The sequence below is a fragment of the Megascapheus bottae genome, chromosome 4 (assembly GCF_031878675.1).
Source record: "Megascapheus bottae isolate mThoBot1 chromosome 4, mThoBot2.hap1, whole genome shotgun sequence".
Classification (NCBI taxonomy): domain Eukaryota; kingdom Metazoa; phylum Chordata; class Mammalia; order Rodentia; family Geomyidae; genus Megascapheus; species Megascapheus bottae.
Genome location: NC_143512.1, coordinates 74,913,370 through 74,938,047, shown reverse-complemented (window position 1 = coordinate 74,938,047; position 24,678 = coordinate 74,913,370). Strand labels below are relative to the sequence as shown.

The 24,678-nt window shown below is 35.1% G+C and overlaps 1 protein-coding gene across 2 annotated transcripts in view; it reads right to left on the bottom strand.

The window, feature by feature from the left end:
• Positions 1-265: 265 nt before the first annotated feature.
• Positions 266-24,678, bottom strand: part of Cdh18 (cadherin 18) — a 355,549-nt gene continuing 331,136 nt past the window's right edge. For both annotated transcript variants that reach the window (XM_090332102.1, XM_090332103.1), the window contains 2 exons: positions 6,676-6,927; positions 266-2,592 (listed from right to left, as the gene is read on the bottom strand). In XM_090332102.1, coding sequence (XP_090188228.1) covers positions 2,102-2,592; positions 6,676-6,927 — 743 coding nt within the window. In that variant the 3' untranslated portion in view covers positions 266-2,101. The remainder of the gene's footprint in view (positions 2,593-6,675; positions 6,928-24,678) is intronic.

Genomic DNA, 24,678 nt, shown 5'->3' with positions numbered 1-24,678 from the left:
AAAAAACTAAGTCAAAAAGGCTAATGGACTTCCCTGAACTTACTAGTCCAGTCAGCATCCCCAAATCAGAGCATCAGAATTCGGAAGCAGTCGTTCAAGAGATGCACCCTTCAATGTCTCCCAGAATTAGCATAATCCGAGGTGGTATATGCAGAGCCCGTGCCCCTGTACCCCATCAATGACACTTTTGATTTAGCTTCACACCTGTATGTGCACAATTATCATGTTAAAAAATGATGAAGGAGCATCTAGAAAGCTAAAAGGATTTGAAAAGCTCAAATCACATTTTATTCCTCAGGCTTAAAACACAAGTAAAAATTATCCATGTTGAGCTCACTCCTCATACTTCAAAACTGGAATAAGATAGCACTGGGCAGCTGCAAACAGAGGCAACATTCAAGATTTTCCACGCAGGTAAAATCAGACAGAACATGTCGTGTAAGTTTTGGGGACACTAGAGTATAAATTAAAATGAAGTAAAATGTCAGTCTTCATATATTTCCTACTTCACATATTTTTGAATTCCGATTCATCATCAATAAACAGATGAAATCCTTTTTTGTGTGCTAGGTCTATTATTCTGTAACTTATTACTTCAAGTACAAGGAACTATTGAAATAATTTGAAGAAAAGAAAAACTTAAAAAGCAGTATGAAAATTAGTCTTTCCCAGAAAATATTAAAATAATTATGCTTGTACATTGTATATTCAATATCGAAGGATTTAGGATAATCTGATGTTTTATGCAAAATTAATTGAAATATACTCTTGTAAACTAATCAGTTAGAAAACTAGACAGTTTGTAAGTCTTACATAGCAAAAAGCTTTGCAGTTCACAAAATGTTTTCATAGGCCTTAATTTGATCCTCACAATAACCTGTGAGATAGTAGGGAAGGGAAAATGAACCCCACTTTGCAGTTGTGCTAGAGTAAGAGTGGTTTCTGATTTGTCCTATAGATGGATACGAAACATGGACTAACGAAACCAAGAAAGTCTGAACAAATGAAATGAACAAAATGTAAGTCCCAGCATCGATGAGTTTATGTTAAAGGTGGCTCTACTCAGCATTTCATGTGATCAGGCAAGGTTCATATGTTTCTGCAAGAGCAGCAGTGACTTAGCCTTGAAGTATAACACGATTTTTTGACAACCAATATTAGCCTGAGGAACCATCCATGTAATTACTGTAAAGAAACAAAAAAAAGGTACACAATTCTCCAGTGCTTTTAGGCTGACATAAGATTTATGACTATTGGTTTAAATTAGAAATTTCCCTGAAAAATTATTGGTGTATACCTTCAACCATTCCTTCAATTTATTAAAAACAAGAAGAAAAAAAAAGAAGAGATTTGCCATTCAAAATAAAAGGAATAATGGTCAGGGCAGAGTCGTTTGTCTCTTGCTCACAACAGTGCAGCGCCATGCACCAGAACTGCATAAGTTAGAGTGTAGGCAGCAGATCCCTGTGCTCCATCAACTGCATATGGAGAAAAGAAGGGAGGGCACAGAAAAATAGTGGGTACAGATCTATGACAGAGTGGCATGGTGGGATGGGAATTCCTTATGTACTTTAAACATAGGACAAGGGTAAAGAGATCTATCAGGAAGACAGAGTATTGGACTCCAAGGTCCACCCACAAGTGGAGAAAAAGAGGTCAAGAACACTTTTGCGAGTTTGCTTCAGCAGTGCACCTAGCCCTGTAAGTCATAGCTGAGAGTGACTTTGAAGTCCCTTTGTTTAGTTATAGTGTAGGAGAAAAGGACACAATGTGGAAAGAAATATTCATTGTGTGGCTTATTTTCAGGGATTCTTCATGAAACAGTACCACAGACTTTATTGAGCAATTGAAAATATACACAAGGAACAATAGTTTTTTTTTTCTCTGTACTTCTTTTATATATATATTTGACTTTCTTTCAATTAAATAACCCAGTTTTGATCATAAAAAGGGCACTTGCTTCTACAGGAGCCGCGCATGGCTTGCTTGGGTCCAAGCCCTGCTTCAGCTTCTTCTTCCTTGTCCATGCTGAGGTCATGTCATGGTTCCACTTGCTCAGAAAGCAAATTCTACCAAGTTGCAAGAATTGGCACCCTCCCCCCTAAGTTGTTCTTTCGGATTCTATTTCTCCATAGAGTTCTGCTAACTTTTTAAACTCAGGCCCCCAGTCTCCAAGGTACTGATAATCCTGGTCTGATTGTGTGGTGGCAGAGTCCAGTGAGCTGATAGACCCAGCCTCTGACCTCTGGCCCTCGTAGGCATAAGTCTGGAGTGAGTCGTAAGGGGGAACGCTGGGGTCTAGGTCTGCTTCGGCCAGTCTCTGCTTAAGAAATTCCTGAACGTCTATGCTGTCCAAGGCCGACAGGGTCTGGTGTCTGGGAGTGAGCTTCAGGTCGGGCTGGATGTCCCGCCGGTACTTGAGCTCCTCTGCAGCTGCAGGGTTCCTCAGGGCTGAGATGTCGAAGGCCTCTGTGTCTTCCTCCCCGCCGCCTTCATCGTCATAGGTGACCACGTTCTCCCGCACGTCTTCCTCCGAGATGATCAAGGGCTCTTTTTTGCTGCGCCTCAGGGTGATGAAAAGGACTACAATTGCTGAAGGGGATGAGGTGGGGCAGGGAAGGGGGGGCAGAAAGAAGATAAAGAGTTAGGGATTCTTCCAGACACTGCTTGCAGATTTGACTTCTGCAATTTCCATTTCTATGTCACCAATCACTTTCCAGAAGCAGGCTCCCCCACAACACCCTCTGCACCCCACATTTGCTCAATAACGTCAGGCAATTTTAGTGCCTCTGAGAATCTACTAATTATCCATCCATCTATCTATCTATCTATCTATCTATCTATCTATCTATCTATCTATCTATCTATCTATCTATCTATCTATCCATGTATTGTATAGGTGTGTGTGTATATGTGTATGATTGCCCCCGTGAAACCTTGTGAATTGCCCATCTGCAGAAAACCACAATGCTGTCATTTTTCTAGGCTGAGACTTCTTGACTCACAGCTTAGATTTTTAGAGTTCAGTTACAGTTACATTTGTAAAGTAGTGAGGACATTACTTTTCAAATGCTGTTTCCCCTTCCCATGTTTCTCTCCCATTTCTCCTCTCCCAACTACCTCCCAAGTTGTAAAGTTCATTTCCATCATATTATCTTGTGAATATTTCTGCTCCACTGGTTCACCCTTTGTCCTTTGTCTCATCTTGTTTTTTCCTTCCCTTCCCGAATTTGAATAAATGAATAAACATATATAATATACCAGGTACCAAAGGCAGATACAGTAACAATGGAGGATAAGCCATTAGGTGAAAAAATAAAACAACAGAGCAAAGAAGTGAACTTCATATACTACATTAAAAACAACAATTCCATATATTCCATTCTTGTTTCCGTATCCTGGAGTTTATTTCACTTAGCATCATCCTACGTGGCATATATGTACATGGCTATTGAGCTATTGTGCTCCTCTGCTAGGAAAATCCTAGGCATATACTAATTACTAAAAATCAGCCTATGTTTCTTTGGATCTGGCTTACTTCAATTAACATGATTTTTTCCAAGTCTACATTTCCTTACATCTTTCTCTTTTCCCATCCAAAGTACTCTGCTCTGAGACATGTCTAAGACTAGGAAAAAATCCAGCTGCATTCCTCACCTAAGTCAAGAGAGTGAGATATGGAGAAGTGAGTATTACAGTGCTCTGATTCAGAACCTATGGTTTCAGAGACTTCTATTCATAACCTATGACTTCTTATGTCCAATCTGGATAAATCTTTCTCATACAACTGCTTTGGTCCCACTGCAAATGCATGATCAACTAGCGATGAGTAAGTAATGTCAGGCCTTTGGGAAAGAAAGGGCTGACTCCTTGCACTATGGTTTCACAAAACACTAAATGTCTCTCCTATTCATCAAGTGACTAGACCTAGAGAAGGTATCCTTCACAAAGAGTAACCTGACCTGACTCACACAGCATGAGTGTGTACCACTTAAAGTTAGACTCTTGGACTGTCTAAAATTATAGTCTTCAGATGAGCAATATGTAGCAGATAGATTGTATGTGACCAATGAAAGTTGTTAAATATAATTAAATCTATAATAAAACAATAATAAACAGTATATAATTTTATGGAACCCTTTACTATCCCTTTAGATGATATATTTTCACAGATTCAGAAATATGGCAAGAGAGTACACATTCACTTACCTGAAATCATAGATAATCATTGTTAAAATTAGGGCTGGAATTATACAAACACTGCCCTTTTCTGTCATTAGAAAACTAATAGCTAAAATAACTTTCAGTATTAAAATGCTAATTTCACAATTCATTTAGCAATTAAAGTTGCATATCAGTTTTAAATTAGACTTTATATTAAACTTTGTTATCCAAAATTGTTATTGATATTTTTCATGAAAATTATCAGCTAACAAATTAATTTAAACTTTAATTTATAATTACAGATAATTACATTCTGAATCTGTTGTCCAGTTATTTTCAGAATAAAAAGAAAATGTTTATAATTCCATGAAAGATATAAATTACAAGACAATTAGTGATTGTTTAAGCCTGACAATGAAAATTAAAAGCCAGAAACAGTATGGTGATAGAACTCTAGCTTTGAGAAAGCCCAAAGACTGCGCTCAGGCCCTGAGTTTAAGTCTAGGACTGGCAAAAACAAAACAAAACAACAACAAAAACTTTCTTTACGTATTCACAACTAAGACTCCATTTTTTGTATATCCACAAAAGCATGAATGTACTCAACCCTGTTCCTCATATCCACTTAATTCTTCAGCTCCTTTCCAGCTTAACATTCATTCCCTTTACACCCAGTAATGAAACATGAACATGTTTATGTAACCATATAATTATTTAAAAACAAATGTTATTCATTTGAAATATGATATAAAATCAATGTTAATAAATTCATAAATAAAAAATAATTTAAAATGTTATTTCTTTATATACTCAATGTACCAAAAAAATAAGTTGTATGTCTGCTAAAAAATGTGAGAAGAGTGAGAACACACAGGAAAAATATGCAAGTACTTACTGTACACTATGAAAATGAAGTGGTTATTTCTATCTGCTTTTCTTATACTAATGTCTGAGATTGGTATCTTGTTTCACATTCTGCTATTCCAATATCTATCTATCCATATGCTTATGTATCTATTTCAAAGCTTTATTGTACTATCAGCTATAACTGTATATTGTTTCATTTAGAAAAATAAACTAAATCACTTAAGACAAAGTTTTTGAACAAGAAAATATAGTAAAGCTATAAACTTAATAAAATCCTATTGATGAAATTAAATAAAATTTAATATAACCATCAAAAGTTGCTCACATTCAATATATTAAAACTTCATGTGCCAGTGGCTCATGCTTATAATCCTAGCTACTCAGGTGACTGAAATCTGAGGATTGCAGTTCCAAGCCAGATCAGGCAGGAAAGTCCATTAGACTTTATCTCTAATAAAATACTCAGAAAAAGCAGGAAGTGGAGCTTTGGCTCAAGTGGTAGAACCGTGAGTCCAGAGAGGCTTAATGGCTGCAACCAGGCAATGAGTTCAAGCCTCAGGATCAGAAAACCAAACCAACCAAACAAAAACAAAAATATTAGCTAAAATTTATGATTGATATTTTGAAAATATAGAATATTCACTTAGATATGTATTGACCATATTGATGTATTTATATTATATGTAGTATGTTATATGTTTATTACATCGATATACAGATATAGACATAGATATATGTATATGTAGTGTCAACAGAATATTTCGGCATATTAATATCTAGAGAAGTCCTTACAATAAAGAAATCAATACATCCATTGTTCACTCTGTGTATGTGTAAATGTGATTGTGTGTGTGTGTGTGTCTGTTTGTACATGGAACATGTAATTACTACACTCAGTAAGATCTCAACATATGATATTATTGCCACAGGCTTCCTCCTGTATACTCCAGCACTACCTTTGTGGTACCTATGGCACCATAATAATCTGACCTTATCTGAGCTGAGCTGAGGAAGAGGATCCTATCAACCTGGTTTATATCACATACATTCTTGGAAAAATAAAATAAAATTGATTAGTGATACCTTGTTTTTCCTAATATTTATACTTAAAAAAACAAAGTCAGTTTTTGTATTTTTTTCTGTTAAGTCAGTTGTTCTATCACATGTAAATTAAATTATTAACAGTATGAATACATGTATACTATGAACATGACACATTTCTTTTTGCATAATTTTTTAAATTTTAATGTATAGAGGGGTTATAGTTATATTCACCAGATAGAAGGTACATTATTTCTCAGACATTAATATCCCTTCTTATGTTTTTGTCCCCATTTTCCTGCCTCCTCCCCTCATTTTTCCCCTTCTATTTCGAGTAAACAAGTAAACATCTATATAATATACTAGATAACAAAGTGGAATACTGTAACAATATCAGATTAACCAAAGAGCAAAGCAAGAGAATAAAGAAAATCATAATGCATTAAGAATAACAGTCACTCATAATTAAGCTCTTGTTTCCATGTCCTGAAGGTCCATAAACCTAGATACAGAAGAACATGACATATTTCTAACACATAAACTTTGTGAAAAGCCCTTTGTCGTTCTGAATTGTCAACATATAACCATAAGGTTGGAACTTACCCAGGAGAATGAGAACACAGAGAAGGATAGCGATTAGGGCTCCTGTGCTCAAGCCAGCCGAGGACAGGAAGGCTTCTGCATGGCAGGTCCGCACGCGCCCATCTCTCTCGCATGCACAAACCCTGATGGTGAGGGTGCTGCTGCTGCTGAGAGAGGGGATTCCACCGTCAGAGATCATAACGGGCAGATAATACACATCCTGAATACTTCGACTAAATCTCCTCCGCCTTGTCAGAATGCTGGCTGTGTTATCTATGACAGACATAAGCAAAACAAAATAGACTTAGTGAGGCTGCCAGGTAAGAAACACATTTCCTTTCATGGATAAAATGGGTATGTGTGACGTTTTCATTGCCAGTTCATGAGATGGATCAGGAGCATGAAGGGACAAGGCCTAAAAGTTAGCTAATTGTGATGCTGAAATTGAGGAACTGATTTCAAAAAAACGAAATAGGTGGGGAAAGGAGTTAGAAGACAAAGGGTAAAGAAAGCAATAAATGCTTTGGAGATATACCCAGCTGATAAAAGAATTGAAGGACACAAATAGCCCAAAGCCAGTGCACCCTAGACTTTATGGCACATGCTGGGGATTTATTTTTTCAAGCAATGGCCTTTAATTGCAGTGACAGGAGCTGACACGTGCATGTACTGCCAGAAGACAGTTCAGGTGTTGTTCATTGATTTACAATGTTTAAGAAACACCAGTATATATAATATTGTATAAATCACTTATTTTATAGTAACATCATATCATGTAAAAGTGATCATTAAAATCAGTTTAATCGTTTACATGCTTTTTAAGTGCCATATACCGTATTAAATGTAGGCAAGATACATTTAAATCAAACCACATTATTTTAAAGATAGAAAGCAGTTAATCCCTTACTTTACAGGGGAAATAATTTACATAATAATGAATAACTTAAAAAATAATGAGTACTAGAATGAAAGTTTCCAAATACATAAGACAGAGCTCTCATACATTCCAAGATCTTTTGGATAACTTTTCCAAAATATCTTTACCAATTCAGTTCTGATGTCCTCAAGAGCATGCAACATATTTTTTTAAAAAAATAATTATTTTAGAACATAATCAAAATTAGGCTGACGGTTTGTATGTTAATAAATTCTTTAATAAAAATAATAATTATTAATTATCATGACACATTCCACTCATCAAAAGATTACTGTGAGTCACACAGGCACGAACTGGGCAGATCCTCTGGAGGAAAGATCACCAGGCCTACAGATTTTCAGCTGATCCAAGTCAATTGAACAGCCTAGAGCCATTCATTCAATGGAGTTAGGTAACAAAAGCCAGAGAATTTCCCACCTGGTTCTGAGGGTACTGAATAAAATGATTAAGCAGGGAGTTTTTTCATGAGCTAAGACAGTAAGAGGCATTACAGCTTTTTATTCCTTGCCCTATTGTCCATCAATCTAATCTTTCTCCATTAATGATAGTATACAAATGTTGATCTAAGGTCATGCTCAATAAAATCCTCAAATTCCAGCTCCAATTAGGTGTCAGATTACCAGAGAACTCAAAGAGAACTCATTGAATTAATTACTTTACACTAAAAACAGTTTGTGTTATTACTGATATTGGAAAATTCTTTTCTATATGTACATTAGTATGTTAAAATTTAATACAGTAAAATTTCTTGATTGTATATATCTAAATTAGTACAATAGAAAGTGAATTAATTTTTCAATATTTATGAGTAGTAGGAAATTGAGGGAATTATACATATCCACAAATGAATATGATTATGATGCTGATTGCAAATAAAAGACACATTAAATAATTAGATGAGAAATTGAAAAGGATTTTTAATCTGGTGAGAGAATATTTTATATATATGTGTTTATATATACATATGATAATGCATATACATATGAGACATAAGAAGGTATACACATATCCACAAATATCCATTTATATACATATATACTAGCTATCCTTTTTCATTTTACACAAGCACACAGAAAAATGTGCATTATGTGTATGTTGTAGTAATAAGATAAGTCATGGGATATTCTCTAAGAAAAATCTAGCAGTACAAAATGAAAATTTACCAGACATAATCAATGTAAAATGATCTCTGTTCAGTAATCTTTAATCCAAGGAAAGTGTGTGAACCAAATATTTGTGCCACAAGCATTTATCCCTCTACAGAAGGGACCTGAATATCAGACAAAAGAATAATAAGTGGATTAGCCTGGTATCATACACTGGTACATTTTGTTCCCATTTGTGGTCCTGATGATCTTAAGTTTTTGACTAGGACACTGACTGATATGCTCTGGAAGATGATTGGAAACAGGAGCTAGAGTGTATTTCTATATTACAATTTTAAGTTCTTGATTCTAGAACTTGATATGGAGATATTTTTGTTTCTTTTTTCCAGTCTTTACCTTTGGAAATGAGGATTCAGAAAGCAGACAGTATTTCACCTAAAAAGACTTAGCACAGGAAAAGAGTGAGCTTTTGACAGAAATATTCTCTACTTCATGGGAAATGGAAAATACATATGTGGCAAAAGGCTTACTGGACATGAATGAGAAGCTTTTACCATTGAACAAAAATATGAAATTAGGGAAATAATATAAAAACACCAAAATTCATATACATATGTAAACCTATTTGTGTGTGAGTAAGAGAGTGTATGTGTGTGTGTAATTATTGGCAAATAGATAATTAAAATATAATGTCAAGTCATTAGAGAAATGAGAAATCTCTAAAGAGTAGAGCACAGTTAAAACTGAAAGAATATAGATGGATGGGATATGTTAGGGTAAGACTTGTTATTTATCAACTTTACAATAAGAACAATCTTTAATAAGGTGCGCCCATACTGGTTTCTAACTTTAATATGCAATATTTCAGATGAAGATAGAAGAATATGGATTATTTGGAGGATATGGAGTTGAGAGTAGCTAACATGCTGGATTTGTATTAAAGGACATTTGCATTCTAGAGAAGTTTCCCAATTTAAACTAATAAGAAGAGATAGCATAAAACATATTTAGAATAATGACAGTCACAAGTTTCAGGAGCTCTGGGATCTGATAAAGGGACAAAATCCTAGAAAATTGAGATACAAATTATAGTAACATAACACGTGTCTCGTCTCCCCTTACCCCTTCCTGTTCACCTGCCTAAAATTGGTCATCGTCTGAGTGTTAATCACCTGATCATCAGTCAGCCAAGGCCACAAGGTCACTTCTTCATCTCCTGAGATCATTTCCTAAACAACTTGATTACACCTTCCTTGGACAGTGAGAGGCAGCCCAGGCTCTGAGATCACATCCACATCCTCTAGTCCCTCCCCAGACTTTTCCCTGTATAATCCAGCTCAACTTCAGTCCCCTCATCTCATTTTCTCATTTTCCTTCCTCCCTCCACCAACTCCATAACCCTCATTTTGTGCAAGCTGGCAGTTTGCTTTTCCCCTGAACCATGTGGTAGAACTATGTGTCAGGCTTCCTTTCCTTTCTAGCAAGCCTCATGTAACTTACTCAGTGGAATTACAGCTGAAATTCTCACCCGTCTATTGAAATATAAGAAGTATTTTGAGATTTTCAGCAGATTTCTATTCAGAAATTCTAAAGGATAAGAAACCACATGATGATATATGTCAAAGCCTAGGAGAAAATAACTACCAGCAAATATTTGCATTTTCAACAGTTATAGACTGTAGTTGATCGAGAAGAAGTGCTTCTGAGATATGCAAAATAAAAAGAATTCAGAATTGCAAGAGATACTAACTGAAAATATTAGAAGATAATTAATCCTACACATGCATGTGGAAGAAAGTCAGAGCTCAAGCACAAACAAATATCATAAAAAATTTAGAAATGAATTTTGCATGTTCAACATAGCACACCTCGAAGATGAATAAGAAGGCGAAGAGCAGACCAGGTGTGGTGGCTCATGCCTGTAATCCTAGCTACTCAGGAGGTTGAGATCTGAGGATCAAGATTCAAAGCCAGCTCTGAAATACTCTAATGATACATCCTAAGGCCTTACAAATCCAAGTTCAAAAATAAATTCAACAACATACAAAAAGATAATACAACCTAATTGAGCTACTTTATTCTAATAATGAAAGAATATTGGAAGATACAAGAATCAATAAACAAAATATGGCATTTATGCAAATTCAAGAACTCTTCACAAAATATCCCTTGATGATAAAACTAAAGAAACTAGGTATAGAGCAGTAAGTATAGGCCAACATATTACATGTAGAATATGAACAAACAAAGGCCAATAATGTACCAAATACAGGAAATCTGAAAGTGATGCCTCTAAAATTAGGAAAGATCCAATGATGTCCGCTGCATTATTCAATACCATGGTTGTATTAAGTAAAGAGACATGCATGCAATGTAGTAAAATGAAGAAACTGAAAAAAATAAAGAACTAAGATTGCAAACAGAAAACAAGGAACCCAAATCATTCCCTTTTGTAAAGCACCTAATTTTATATTTGGAACATCTCAACAGCCACACCTGGTGTCTTAGATTACTCAAACCCTTTTTACCAAAGGAGCAGGATAAAAATAAAATCTATGTCAAAGACAAGTATCTTGTATAAATAGTAATAATGAGCTGACTGAGATTGAAATTGATAATACAATTTCATTCAGAACAGCCTCAAAACTAATATTACACAATAATCAGGTTAAATCAGGCTTTAAACATGAAATCTATAAAATACTGAATATATATTTTGGAAAAGATTCAAAAACTTTGAAAGGCCTCACATTTTTATCAATGACAAAATAAATTATTTATGGTACACAATCTAGATTCCTTGCAGTTCATAACAGACCTTCCATAACATATTTCTCACAGAAATAGAAAAACATTTAGTACATTTTTTGCAAGCAAAATAGATTGCAAATACACTGAAGAAAAAAAGCAATGCTGGCTATATCATGTGGCCTGATCTAAAATTTTGCTGCAGAATTGTTATAACAAAAATCATGTGATCTTGGCACAAAACCAGACATATAGACCAAGGAAATAATAGAATGGAAGGCCTAAAAATAAGACCACGCCAGTACAGGCATCAAATTCTCAACCAAGTTGCTGAAAATGTATGCTAGACAAAAAATTGTTCCTTTTCACAGATGGGACCAGGAAAAGTAAATGTCCATATGTACAACAGTGAAAAAAATTCAAGTTGAAATGTAGGGGCTTTCATATAGGAATGAAATGAAATAATCCTAAAAACTGACTCAAAATAAAAAAAAAACTTCATAAAAAAGAATTACTAGAGTGAAATATTCCAAAATGGCATCCAAGATGGTAGTATATTGTGTGCCTGCTATTAACCTGGTAGAATTTATATCAATAATAGATCAAGAAAAAAATTATGTGCCATTGAGCCATCTAATTAATAATAGGAAATAGATACTTTTCAAAAATCTGTAAAAGTGGATACTAAAAACCAAAAGAATAATCTAATTAAGAAATGAAAAATATGCTTTTTATGGAAAAGTCTGTACATTTTTAATAAAATATAATAAGAAATATTCAACATCCATAGCCATAAAGAAAATGTAAAATAAAGAGACATTTCAGTCTCTTCTACCATTATCTGTTAATCAGCCTACAACCAGGCAAGCTGGTACATGCTTGTAAATCCCAGTTGAATGAGAAGTGAAGGAAGATGGGTAAGGAACTTGAGGATATTCTCAGCAAAACAAAATACACCCAGAGCTCATAGTTCAGGCATCAGAGCTCTTCTGGGCATGGTATGGGCACAGTGAACTCACTACAATGTTGAGATGAATGCAAACTGTGCTAAAACCTTTGGTCATCAGTGAAGATACTCCAGAACTGAAGGAATCAGTCATCATAAAATAAAGATTCCTGGCGACCTTTTCTTATGTTGGTAATAGTCACAGTAGTATCAGACTAGATGCCCATCAACAGATAGAGGAAATAGAGTAGGAAAACAAAATTCTATCATTTGTAGGAAAATAGGGGGCAATGGAGATCACATTGAGTGAAATAAAGCAGATTCAGAAAGACAAGGGCAATGAGTTTGGCTTAGTTGTAGAGTGCTTGTCTAGCGTGCACAAAGACCAGGGTTCGATTCCTTGGTACCACATTCATAGAAAAAGCCAGAAATGGTGCTCAAGTAGTGGAGCTCTAGCCTTGAGGAAAGCCCAAGTGGTGGAGCTCTAGCCTTGAGGAAAGCCCAAGGGCAGTGCTCAAACCCTGAGTTCAAGCCTCAGGACTGGCAAAAACAAACAAGAAAAAAAAAAAAAAAAAAAAAGCAGAAGTGGCACTGTGGTACAAGTGGTACACAGCTAGCTTTGAGCTGAGCTGAAGTGCTCAGGGACAGAGCCCAGGCCCAGGATTCAAACCTCCCAACTGACAAAAAAAAAAAAGAAAAAGAAAAAAAGAAAGAAAGAAAGATAGCATGTGTTTTCTATTATGGGTGGAAAGTAGAAAGTGAGCAAGGCAAGCAGAAAGGGTGTGGGAAATAATAGAACTTGAAAAGGCAGGGAAAATATGGTATTATTACATTGTGTAAATCTATAATAATGTAATAATATCACCTATAGTTTTAGACAGTTAATTTCAGAAGTATAAGGATACATATAGGAAAAAAGTGGTTTACTTCCTCATACATAACATCTGATACATGTAGATTCCTTAAAATTAAGATATAGCAATATTAATATATTTACTCATGTCTATGGGTCCAAGGAGACTGTCATTGAGGAAAGCTATGAACATTTGTGGAGTATCGATGGAAATAACCAAAAATTATTCAAATTCATGTATATGGCACATATAATAAATTTGTACTATAATATAGGCTACATGCTATATCAAAAATATACTTCTTAGAACTAATACTGATCACAAAAGGTAGACTTATTTATGTTCCAATCATCTTCCTGAGAATTAATTTGCAAATACCACAGATGCTTACTTTATTTTTCCCATAATTCCACCCAGCTTCCATTAAAAGTAAAAAAAATACAATTTTATATTATTATTGAAATTAACCACATTGTGTACCTTTTTGGCTTGGAGGATTATTTTGCTTTTTGCTTTGCTTTGGAGTACTTTACTCATTTAGAGAGGCAGATTTTCACAAAATTACAGTCTAGAAACCACTCAGCAAATCACCAGGATTTAAATAACACTGACAATAATGCAGGATGAATGAACATCTTTGGAGCATCAACTGAGCTGGAAAATATGTGTACAGAAATATAAAATCAGTGGGCTCGAAATCTTTTTCGAATTTTTTTTGAGGTGAGAGATCAGTGATAGAGTTTGAACTCATAGCTTCATTCTTGCTAGGCAGGTGATGAACCACGGAGCCATGCTTCCAGCTTCTGATAGCTTTATTTATTATTTTTTACCACATCTCATGAAAATCATGTGTAATAATCTCATTAATAAGACAAGCTTATTGTTGTGGCTACATTTTGTAGGTGTAAAAATTCTGGTCATAATTTATGGTCGCTAATAATTTTAGGAGTATGTTTCATGAATATATTTAAAGTTAAATGTTAAACACTGTATAGTTATATTATATTATATACTATGTGTTTATGTTATATTTATCTTCTGAATTTCACATATAATTTTACAAAACTGAGGCATTTTCTGTTCCATTATTTTAGCTCATGGTTTTGGAGATCTTTCTGGGTGGAGTCAAGTTATTAGTATTTTAGTAAATTGTAATAAAAAAGTTAAAGTATTCTTTTGAAGTATTCTCAGTAGCAAGTAAAGATCCATTTTAAAACTCCAAATTACCTTGCATCTTAGAAATCATTAAAAATATGTTTGCTGTGAAGCTGACATTTCTAGATATATACAAACTCCTTTCCATTTCAGTGAGTACTTTGTTTTACAATGCAGGCTGAAATTACATTTTATCTTAACCATAGCTAGCAGAAACTTGAAACAGTACTTTGAAATCTATCAGAACAGCAGAAACATTTGGTTTCCTTAGTTGTGTATCTCTAATTAAACCAAGATTTTTTTTTCTTAAAGAATTTTTTTCCTTTATTTGTCTGTAAAGAACAAATAGAACTGGACTTCTCCCAAGATGAATATTCACGACTACACACTGTGTTTGATTTTTCTTTTGTACTCTAGCAAATACAAGACCCATTCATAATTTAAGTAATCGAGACTATGCATGAAACAATGTGCTTTTGATTTCTTGCAGTGCTTCCTTCACAGAATAAGTACTTGATAAATAATTATTTGAACTACAAATGGCAGCAGCTTGTCTTGTGCCACTATTTCCTATTAACCTAGCATGTGCTAAGGAATTAAATCCAAATACACTAATATCCCTCTTTATACTTCAATTGTATAATCTTCTTATAGGCTCTCATGTAGTCATATATTTTCCCTTCTTATTCCTCTACTTACTTATCCTTGCTTATCCTCTACTTGCTTGCCTACTGGCAATCCTACTATTACCCTTATCTCAATTTTCACACTCTGGACTCTCTACTCATTTAAGTTTGTAAACAGCCTGTGACCTCACTTGTCAATCTGCCAGATCATAACTGTAGGATTCAACATGTCAGTTTGTTCTGATTCATATTTCAGAATGTCATCTCTTGACCATCTGCTGCATTCCTGCTTGATAAACATTAAAATCTTTGAAGGCACACCTATTTATTGTGGTAGATTTATGCCTTTGGATTTGCAAGTAACACTAGAAAAATAGTAACTATTACTCAATTTATCCCACAGAGTGTATCAATAAATTCAGACTGTTGTCTCAGAGGAGACTAGAAGTTAGTCCATTAATATTTATTTTCAACAGATCTTATAATAACATTTGCAACTTTCTTTTCTCATTTACTTTCTCAGCCTACATTTTTGCTCTTAACAAGGTATTACATCTCCTTGTGAAGAAGCTACAATGTATTTACATTCTTTAAAACTGCCTTGAAAGCGTCCTCTCTTTTTACCATTAATTATGTGCAAGTGTTCCATCCTGGTATGTGTAACCAAGGCAGTAAAATTTAATATCAGATGCTAAAATTTAAATATGAATCATTTGGAATAAAAATGTGCATTTGAAGAATATCACTGAATCTGCTAATGAATAACACATGAGATTTTTTGTTAACAAGAGAAAGTGAAATATAGAAAAAATAAAATAAAAAGTCCACCAGGAACTGTGGCTCATGTTTGTAATCCTAACTACTCAGAAGTCTGAGCTCTGAAGATCAGGGTTCCAAGCCAGCCAGGGCACTAAAGTCCCTGTGACTCTTATCTCCAATTAACCACTGGAAAACCAGAAGTGGTGCTGTGTCTCAAGGGATAGGATGGTATACTTGACATAAAGAGCTCAGGGACAATGCCTAGGCCGTGGGTAGGGCTGTAGGCTTGAGCTGAAGGGCTCAGGGACAGCGCTTAGGCTCAGAGTTCAAGCCCATGACTGACATTAAAAAAACTCCAACTTGAAAAATAATTCATAAACCTACCACAACAATATATTTGCAGAAGTAAAGTAATATTAAAAATAATACTCTGTCCATATTTTTTTTTTTCTTTTTGCCAGTCCTGGGCTTGAGCTCAGGGCCTGAGCACTGTCCTTGGACTTTCTCAAGGCTAGAGCTCTACCACTTGAGCCTCAGCACCACTTCCGGCTTTTTTCTATATGTGGTGCCGAGGAATCGAACCCGGGTCTTCAGGCATGCTAGGCAAGCACTTTAACCAGTAGGCCAAACTCCTGCCCCTCTGTCCATAATTTTTACCTTTAACTAAGAGTAATATTTTATTTGGGAATGGATGAGCCAAAGCACCTCATGAGTATAAACTTTTAGAGGACTTCTGTGAACATGCAATTTTAAATCAAAATGTATTGAAAGATGCAGCCATGTCATTTCAGACTGTAGGGCTGGTGACCCTGCAATTCTGTGGAGTTTAGCAAGGGAGTAATGGTGGCACAAGTCTGGAAGTTACATCACCACAAAAAAATGCAAAACAATGTGCCATGTAATGGGAATTGTATGATTAGCAGGAATAATTTTTCCTCTTTATTTTCTCTGTCATTGAATAGGAGGAAGTATAGGGAGCTGCAATATGGGCTTGGAAATCCCAGAAAGTCGAGGAAAGAATATAAATGTAAAAACAAAACAAATCAAATCATAAAATAAACACAAAAGTCCCAGAAAAACAAATGAACAATGGCAGGAGAAAAGAGTCAAGAGCATTTCCCCAAACAGGATGAGAGAAGTACATAAACATATTTTTCTTCCTAGAGTAAATGATCGTCAAAAACAAATGTCTGCTTCAGTTAATTTACGCTTAAATTTTTAGAGAAAGGATTGTACTGGTGGGTTTAACTTCTCACTACCCGAGCTTTATATTTCTACCTTACAGTGTAATTGTGTCAGGTTTAGCTCAACAGTAAAAAATTGGATACTCTGAGAAGTACTTGGCAACTAGGAGAGAGCACAGCCAAAGAAGAACAAAACGCCATGTCCCAGACTCCACATGACACGACACTGGTGACTCAGCAAGACACGTTTGCTTCCACATCCATTAGAGGATATTTGAAGCTTGGTTTGTAACTCACAGCACATTCTGTGTGCACGACTTTGTTTAGGAATGGGAGGAATCACTAAGTGTTCTCTTGAAACCCTGTGGATAAAAACAGAATGCTAAATGGCTATACTCTGTAGAGAAATTAACCGTATTACAACACCAGCTGTGAGTTCTTCTTGGAAGGACAAAAATAAACTATGGGAATCTTGAGTGTTACAAACTTGACAAAACAGAATAAGCATAAAAAGCCTCCTATGATTTCCAAAGTGTGTCAAACTTAAATACCTACACTGAATTACCCATGAATATTGAAATTTGAAACAAATTTGAAAGGCAGTGCTCCAAAAACTGCATTGTACCAGCTTCCTATTCAACCTTGAAAATGCCATCTATCACAAACTTTGTGTACTGTAAGCTTAAAGGTTTGTGTCCTCTCAATAGCTTACAAATGACCTGCCAAACTTGCTTGGTAGACATTTGCCTAGAAATGAAAGCACAAAGGAAATTAATAAAGGTGATGATATTCATTTGTAGAAGCAGATATTTGTATTGCACAGTAAAAATGAAAATAATAAAGACAAAAATATTCAACATGTTACCATGTAAAAAAGGCAATACTATGGCTTTAGTCTTAAATGTTTGCTGAAGATTGTGATTAATGCCAGGACACTATCCTGGAACATGTGTGGAGAGTGTTTAACAATTCTGTTCTACTGGAAGATTTTTCATTTCACTGTGGTGTGACTTAAAATGGACATGGAAACCATGGAATCCATTCTCTTCTCTCTCCTTGCTTGGAAAATGGTGTTTGATATGCATTGCTGTGCACCATTGTCTATCAAAAATTCTGCTTTGTTACAGTCTCAAAGGAATGACTCAGTGTTTAGATTAAAACCACCAAAAGTTGGGAGTAAAAATAAACTGCTCTTTGTTGATTCACTTAGGTGTTTTGGCCAAACAATAGAAAGTTGAATAATAAGAAATATAGAGAATCCTCTGGTAAACATAAGCAAAATGATCATTTCAGTGAAATTTTATTTAAAATTGTGGTTAGATTGATTTTAATGATTATGACTATGAAATTGGAAAAAATATATCAAAGAACCTACAGATCAATGTGAATAGTAGATATTATTGATCTTTAATTGTCACAAAAATTACGATAAAGGTTTTTAATTATGAAACACAGAAGTATGATTTGGAGCCCTGCAAACATACAGAGATAGAAGTTCACACACAGTTGATGGCGATCTTTTTCCTTATTAAAACCTTAGGATTTACATATATAGCTTGCAGGTAGAATTAAGCTTTGGAATTAATGTCGTAAGTCTCCTTGTGTTAAATAAAGCTTAGTTCCACAAAAGATTACACTGAGAGCATGAAATAAAACAGATATAAAAGGGAAGACTAATGGTGAGTTTGTGTTATGGCATTAGGTTACACTGTTATATTATAAATACATGAAAAAAGTAATTCAGAACTGAGAATGGTCCCAAACCTGCACTCAGTTACATAACACTGCATCTGTAGCTTATTTGCTATAGATATTAAACAAAGAAGGCAAAAGTTATATACTGGGTTTTTGATGCCAAAATAAAAAAGCTACAACTTGAAGAGATGATTATAGATGGGTAAACTACCTTTTATGCATACTAGGCAAGCGCTGTACCACTAGGCCACACTCTTGGCCCTGTAAAGTACCTTTTAATCCTTTTGTTTGGCTTGCTTTTTGTTTTTGCCAGTTTCAAGATTTGAGCTCGGTTCCATGTGTTCTCTCTTGGCTAAGACTCCAGCCTGGCCTTTTGAAGGTCAACTGGAAATGGAATCTCATGGACTCATCGGTAAGATTGGCTTTGAACTGTGATCCTCACATTTGAATCTTCTGGGAAGCTAGAATTACAGGCATGAGCTACCAGGGCCTGGATCTTGCTAAAATATTTAACTCCTTTTCTACATTTGGTTTTTTAATATCAAAAAAGATAGTATGACTACTAGTATAACAGAATGATAAAAGTATGGTCATTATTGAGAAAAAGCCAAATTACATGATCAAGTATTACATTTTAATAAATTACAGTATCAAGTATTACATGATAATACATGCTTGTAAACAAATTTTCCACCGGATTATTCTCCAAATCAAAGATATTTGATTTTAATTAACGGAGGATAAATACTATCTAGACAAACACTGAAATTCTGCTGGGCACATACTTTTCTGTTTACCATAAGTTGATATAAATCATCTAAAGCCTGGATGGGCAGACTATTTTATGTATTTTAGTATACAGAATGTACCTCAGTACTTTGTAATTAGTGTGTTCTCCATCATGAATTAGAAGGCCATTGAAAATCTGCTTTGCCACATTTCCCTTGCCAGATATTTCTATCTGCCGTAACTCATATAAAAAGATATACATCTTTCATGTCTTGGCTGTCTTAATCATTCGTAACAAATTAACTCTATTTTGCTGAACAGCTTTATCCTTGAAAGTCAAATCATATTGCACAAGCATTTCTGTTAAGTTCAAACCTTCAGTGACGTCTCTAAATTTACTCTTATTCCATTGTCTTCAATGACAACTTGCCTTCTGCTAATCTGCTTATCTCCTCAACTAGACAGGCAAGGTCTTTGAAAGCATGGGAGGGGGCTATTTTAATTTTCTGCACAGTGCACAACTTAGATCAATGCCTTAGACTCTGCAGAGAATGATACTCGCCAAGTAAGTAGGAAGAGAAAAACAATGTTTATGGGTTGACTACAACATTTCTCTGAATAAAAATATCTTTTCCAGAGAAAAGAATGCGCCCAAATTGTAATTAATGCTGTTCTGAAAGTTTAGTCACAGAAGATAGGGTTGGGTGTATGCAGAGGTAAACTATTTTTCTTCATGTTTCCTTGAGTGTAATAAATAATGAATACATCCTCATGGAATATATTCAATATATATTTAGCAGGTACTTGTAAGAAGAAACTTCCTATTATAGTTATTCCATCCCATCATTTTTCTTGTGATACATATAATTACTTATACTCATATTAAACATTTGTCTTTATTTTGCAGCATATTTATCCTTATTTCACCTTAGTGTAATTAGGTTATCATAACATTTTATGTTTTTGCTAATGGAATTTTATTTTAACTGATACCTATTGTGTGTATGAAAAACATTTGGTAGGCTCTCACTATGTAGCCAGCTCTTGTGGTATCTGAAATTTTGGACTCTGTGTCATTCTGAGATTACAGCTGAGTTCAATATTTTAAAATGCCCTTCTTCCAAAGTCTTTGTGAAAATGGACTCTTAAGTCAGTAGAAGATTCATTCTATTAATTTTTCATTCAAATGTCTCAAATGTCAAATGTATATTTATTCATAGTTTGAATTTTGCATGGAAATTGGTAAAATTATTTTATTATGTAAATTTAAGTAATTTTCCTCCCGCGTTCATTTCAGATGATTTATACAGATACTCAATTATTGCTCTATTTTTTGTTTTTTTAATTTTTAAATTATTATTAGTGTATTCTTTAGGATTCATAGCATTTCATGTATGATTTTGAATTATTTATATTCCTATCTCTGCTTGAAAGAATAGACGATTACTAGTAATTGTTCAGCTACCTCATTAAAAAATTAACAAGATCTGGACAGTGGTTGTTCATGCTAGTAATACTAGCTATTCAAGAGGCTAAGATATGAGGGTCATGATTCAAAACCAGACCAGAAACTAGAGTGTGTCACAATGAGTAGAGTGCTAGCTTTGACCAAAATACTTAGAGACAATGCCCGGTCCCAGAATTTATGCCCCAGGACACATGCACAACCCCCCCCCACCACACACACACACACACACACACATCAATACTGAGGCATACTATAAAAGCTAACAAAGGCCATGAGTCCATGAGCTCACCTATTTTGTGGAGAAACAAAGTTTCAAAGAGAGGCATTCATTTATGTTTCCCTTTTAGGATCCTTCTGCTCACAAATTCAGTTTTCATCAGTGTCCATATGAAGTTTTTCATCTCAACAGATGTTCTTAATTGCCAGTGTTTTGTGCGTCAGCATTAAGAGTCTCATCTAGATGATTATACTTATTTTCCTTTTTCAAACATGAATTATGCTCCAATGCATACTAAGTGTTTCTACCCTTAAACTTACTTGAGGCCCGTTGTGTCCAGTAATCTTCCACGTAAAAGAAGTTATTTGAACTTTGATTTCCAGTAGGTATTTCTCTGAAAAGGGAAGAGCTAATTGGGAGATGTGAGTCTTTACCTAAACATCTTATTGCAAACTGAATGCCTTGGAGGTGACTTTAGGCTAAGTTTACATGTGTATGTGTTTATAAGTTTATATGAATATGTTATGCTAGTAGAGATTTGAGAGAAAGAGTAAGTTTAACACCAGATCACTGTGATCTTGTCTATTGCTCAGCCATCTGCTAAATAGAGATCTTTCATTGCAGTCTTTTCTGAATCCAGAACACAGAGCCCTGTGAGGGATGGAGTGCTGGGCAGGTACATGAACATGTGTAGAAAACTGAAGATAGATTTTTACATATCACCCTGAACCAGAGTCAATTCCAAATGGATCCAAGACCTCAATGTAAGACCAGGTCCCCTGAAAATATTACAGGAAGGGATAGAGGAAATATTAGAGCTCCTTGGGTCTTAACTTCCTAAGTAAAGATCCAGAATCACAACTAATTAAAAAAAAAGACTAGATAAATGCCATTGGATCAAACTAAAGAATTTCTGTATGGCAAAGGACATAGCTAGCAAGATAAATAGAAAGCCCACAAAATGGCACAAGACTTTTATTAGTTATGCATTGGACAAAGACCTCATATCTAAAATATATTCAGAGCTCAAAAACTCAAATGCTCCATAAACAAATCCTCAAAGAAACAACAACCCCATTAATAACTGGATTGAAGACTGAAAGAGACACTTCTCCAATGAAGAAATAGGAATGGCCAATAGACACACACAAAAACAATGTTCAACATTTCTGGTCATAAAAGAAATGCAACTCAAAACAACATTGAGATTTGACTTCACCCTAGTTAGAATTGACATTATCAAGAAATCTAATAACATCTGGTTGGCAGAGATGTGGTCAATAAGGAATGCTAGTATGCTGTTAGTGGGAATGTAAACATGTCCAGTCACTAGGGAAAGCGGCATAGAGCTTCCTCAAAGACTAAAAGAGATTCTCTATGACCCAGAAATCCCACTCCAGCCCAATTGACCACAAATTAGCCAGCACTAAATCCAACATCACAGTCATGTTCACTGTAGCATTATTTACCATAACTAAGATATAGAATCAACCCAGATGTCCCTCAATGGATGGATGGATCAAAAAAATATGGTATATACTCAATGGAATTCTGTGTTGCCATAAGAAAGAATGGCATTGCCCCATTCATAAGGAAGTGGAAAGACAGGCACATGAAAATGCAGGAGTGGCAACACTGTGCTTATCAATGATGACTGGCACAAGGCCAGTAACAACTCAGTGTAATATTCAGAAATACTCAAGATGCTCTGAGAGTAGCTCCATTTGGGGGTTAGAGGTATGAACTTGTAAATTATATTTTAAAGAACAAATATAAGTAGCATAGGCAGGAACATCCAAGCAGCCATCCTTTAAGATGGTCATTGAACATCTCCTCTGTACCAAACTCATGTTTCCCAACTGTTTAGAGAAAATGTTCCCAAGTGATTCTAATTTCATAAAAGAAGGGCAAAAGGAATGATAAAATAAGTAGCTTAGACTTCTCCCCAGATGCTGAATGGAAAGCCTAAAAATTGAAAGCAAATATCTGCGTAGAGGCATTGGAGACCGGCTACAGCAAGGCAATTGGAGGGTTCAGCATACCAGAAAAGAGAAAATTGTTCAGAAGTGAAATATTCCTTGCAAGGAGTCTTTCTTTCTGTGGCATTTGCTTACATTATGAGCTAGGTAGAAAACCAGAAGACAAATTAGAGACATTTGGGGTTTGGAGAACTCTACTCAAACAGGAAATGAGACACCTTATTCAGCTTTCTCCCCCCAAATATTTGGTAAATTGAAAGGTTCTATTGGAAACCCTATACTGAAAAGCCTGAGAAATCTCTGAATAGATTATGTCTCGATGTTGGTGGTAAACCAATAGTCTTTCAAGTTAAACGCTAAGGCAGGGAGCTCCCAGAAGAAAAGTCCTCAAGTGCACACTTGTGGAAAGAGAAGGGGATTGGGGACGAAATGAATCTCCTCAGCTCAGAGCCAGATTGGGCTCAGATAGAATGAAGCTGACAATGTTCTTCTCTGGCTGTCTTTGAGGTAATGCGAAGAATAATAGCACAGAAATATCTCATCACTGGAATAATTTATAATTACGCAGACTGACAAGCACACACAAAGAAGATATCTGGGTTCTAAGCCAGGAGAGATGTCCATGAATGCGTGATCTGATACATCAGAGGACCAGGCCACAGGTCTCATTCTGGCTGCCATCAGGAAAACACACTTGAACAGAAAATAAAAATATCTGTCACTGATACCAAGAGTGAGAGTAAGCTAGTAATGAAAGATTTATGTTCCACAGAATACAGAACAAAGGGAATTTAATGTGTGATTTAGAGCTGTATAATCTAACAAAAAATGGAGCAAAGAAGAGATTGTTTGTATGACATTTTTTTTTCCTGTTCTACGATTTTTGCTGTATAAGCAGCTCTTCAACACCATGGACTGTTTTTTGCCACCATATTCCAACAGAGGTTATTGTGAGTGATAGAAACTAGAGCTAAGGTGAAGAAATTGGTGGTGTGATGGAACACTTCAAAAGGCATTCCTTCTGCAATGTTCAGATAAACTTGAAACTCCCAAATTAAAGTAGAAAGAATATATGATAGAAAGATATAAAGGAAAAGAGTAAGTCCTAGAAACTGTGGAATGCTGTCATGTATCTGGTTATTTAGCAGGTAGTTCTTGCTACTAAACAGAAATTACCAAGGGAACACAGGAGGAAAGATTTTCAAATTGCTATGAGGGAATTAATCATCATACATGATTCCAGGTATACACATTTCTAAGAAACCTAACTCAAAGAGGAAATACATTGTATTTATTAACTGCTTTGTTCAAAGGCAACTCCTTTGTACAATTACTTAAAGAAATATGAGTAAGTACACAGTGTTTAAATCTACTAAAGGAGAAATGAAAATATAGGGAATGTAAAGATTTATTTTTGGATTACTCATATTTATGTGAAATACGTTTCTTTTTCCCTTTTTTCTCCTATGATTGAATTGTTTTGCTTAGCTGTTGGAAGTACTGATTGCTCAGCAGAAGCTTTACCACTGGATTAGTGACTCCAGATTCTTTTTGCCTTGTTTTCAAAAGTGGATCTCCCTGGGCTGGGCTACAACTCTCCCCCTTGCACTACTCCTTTTTG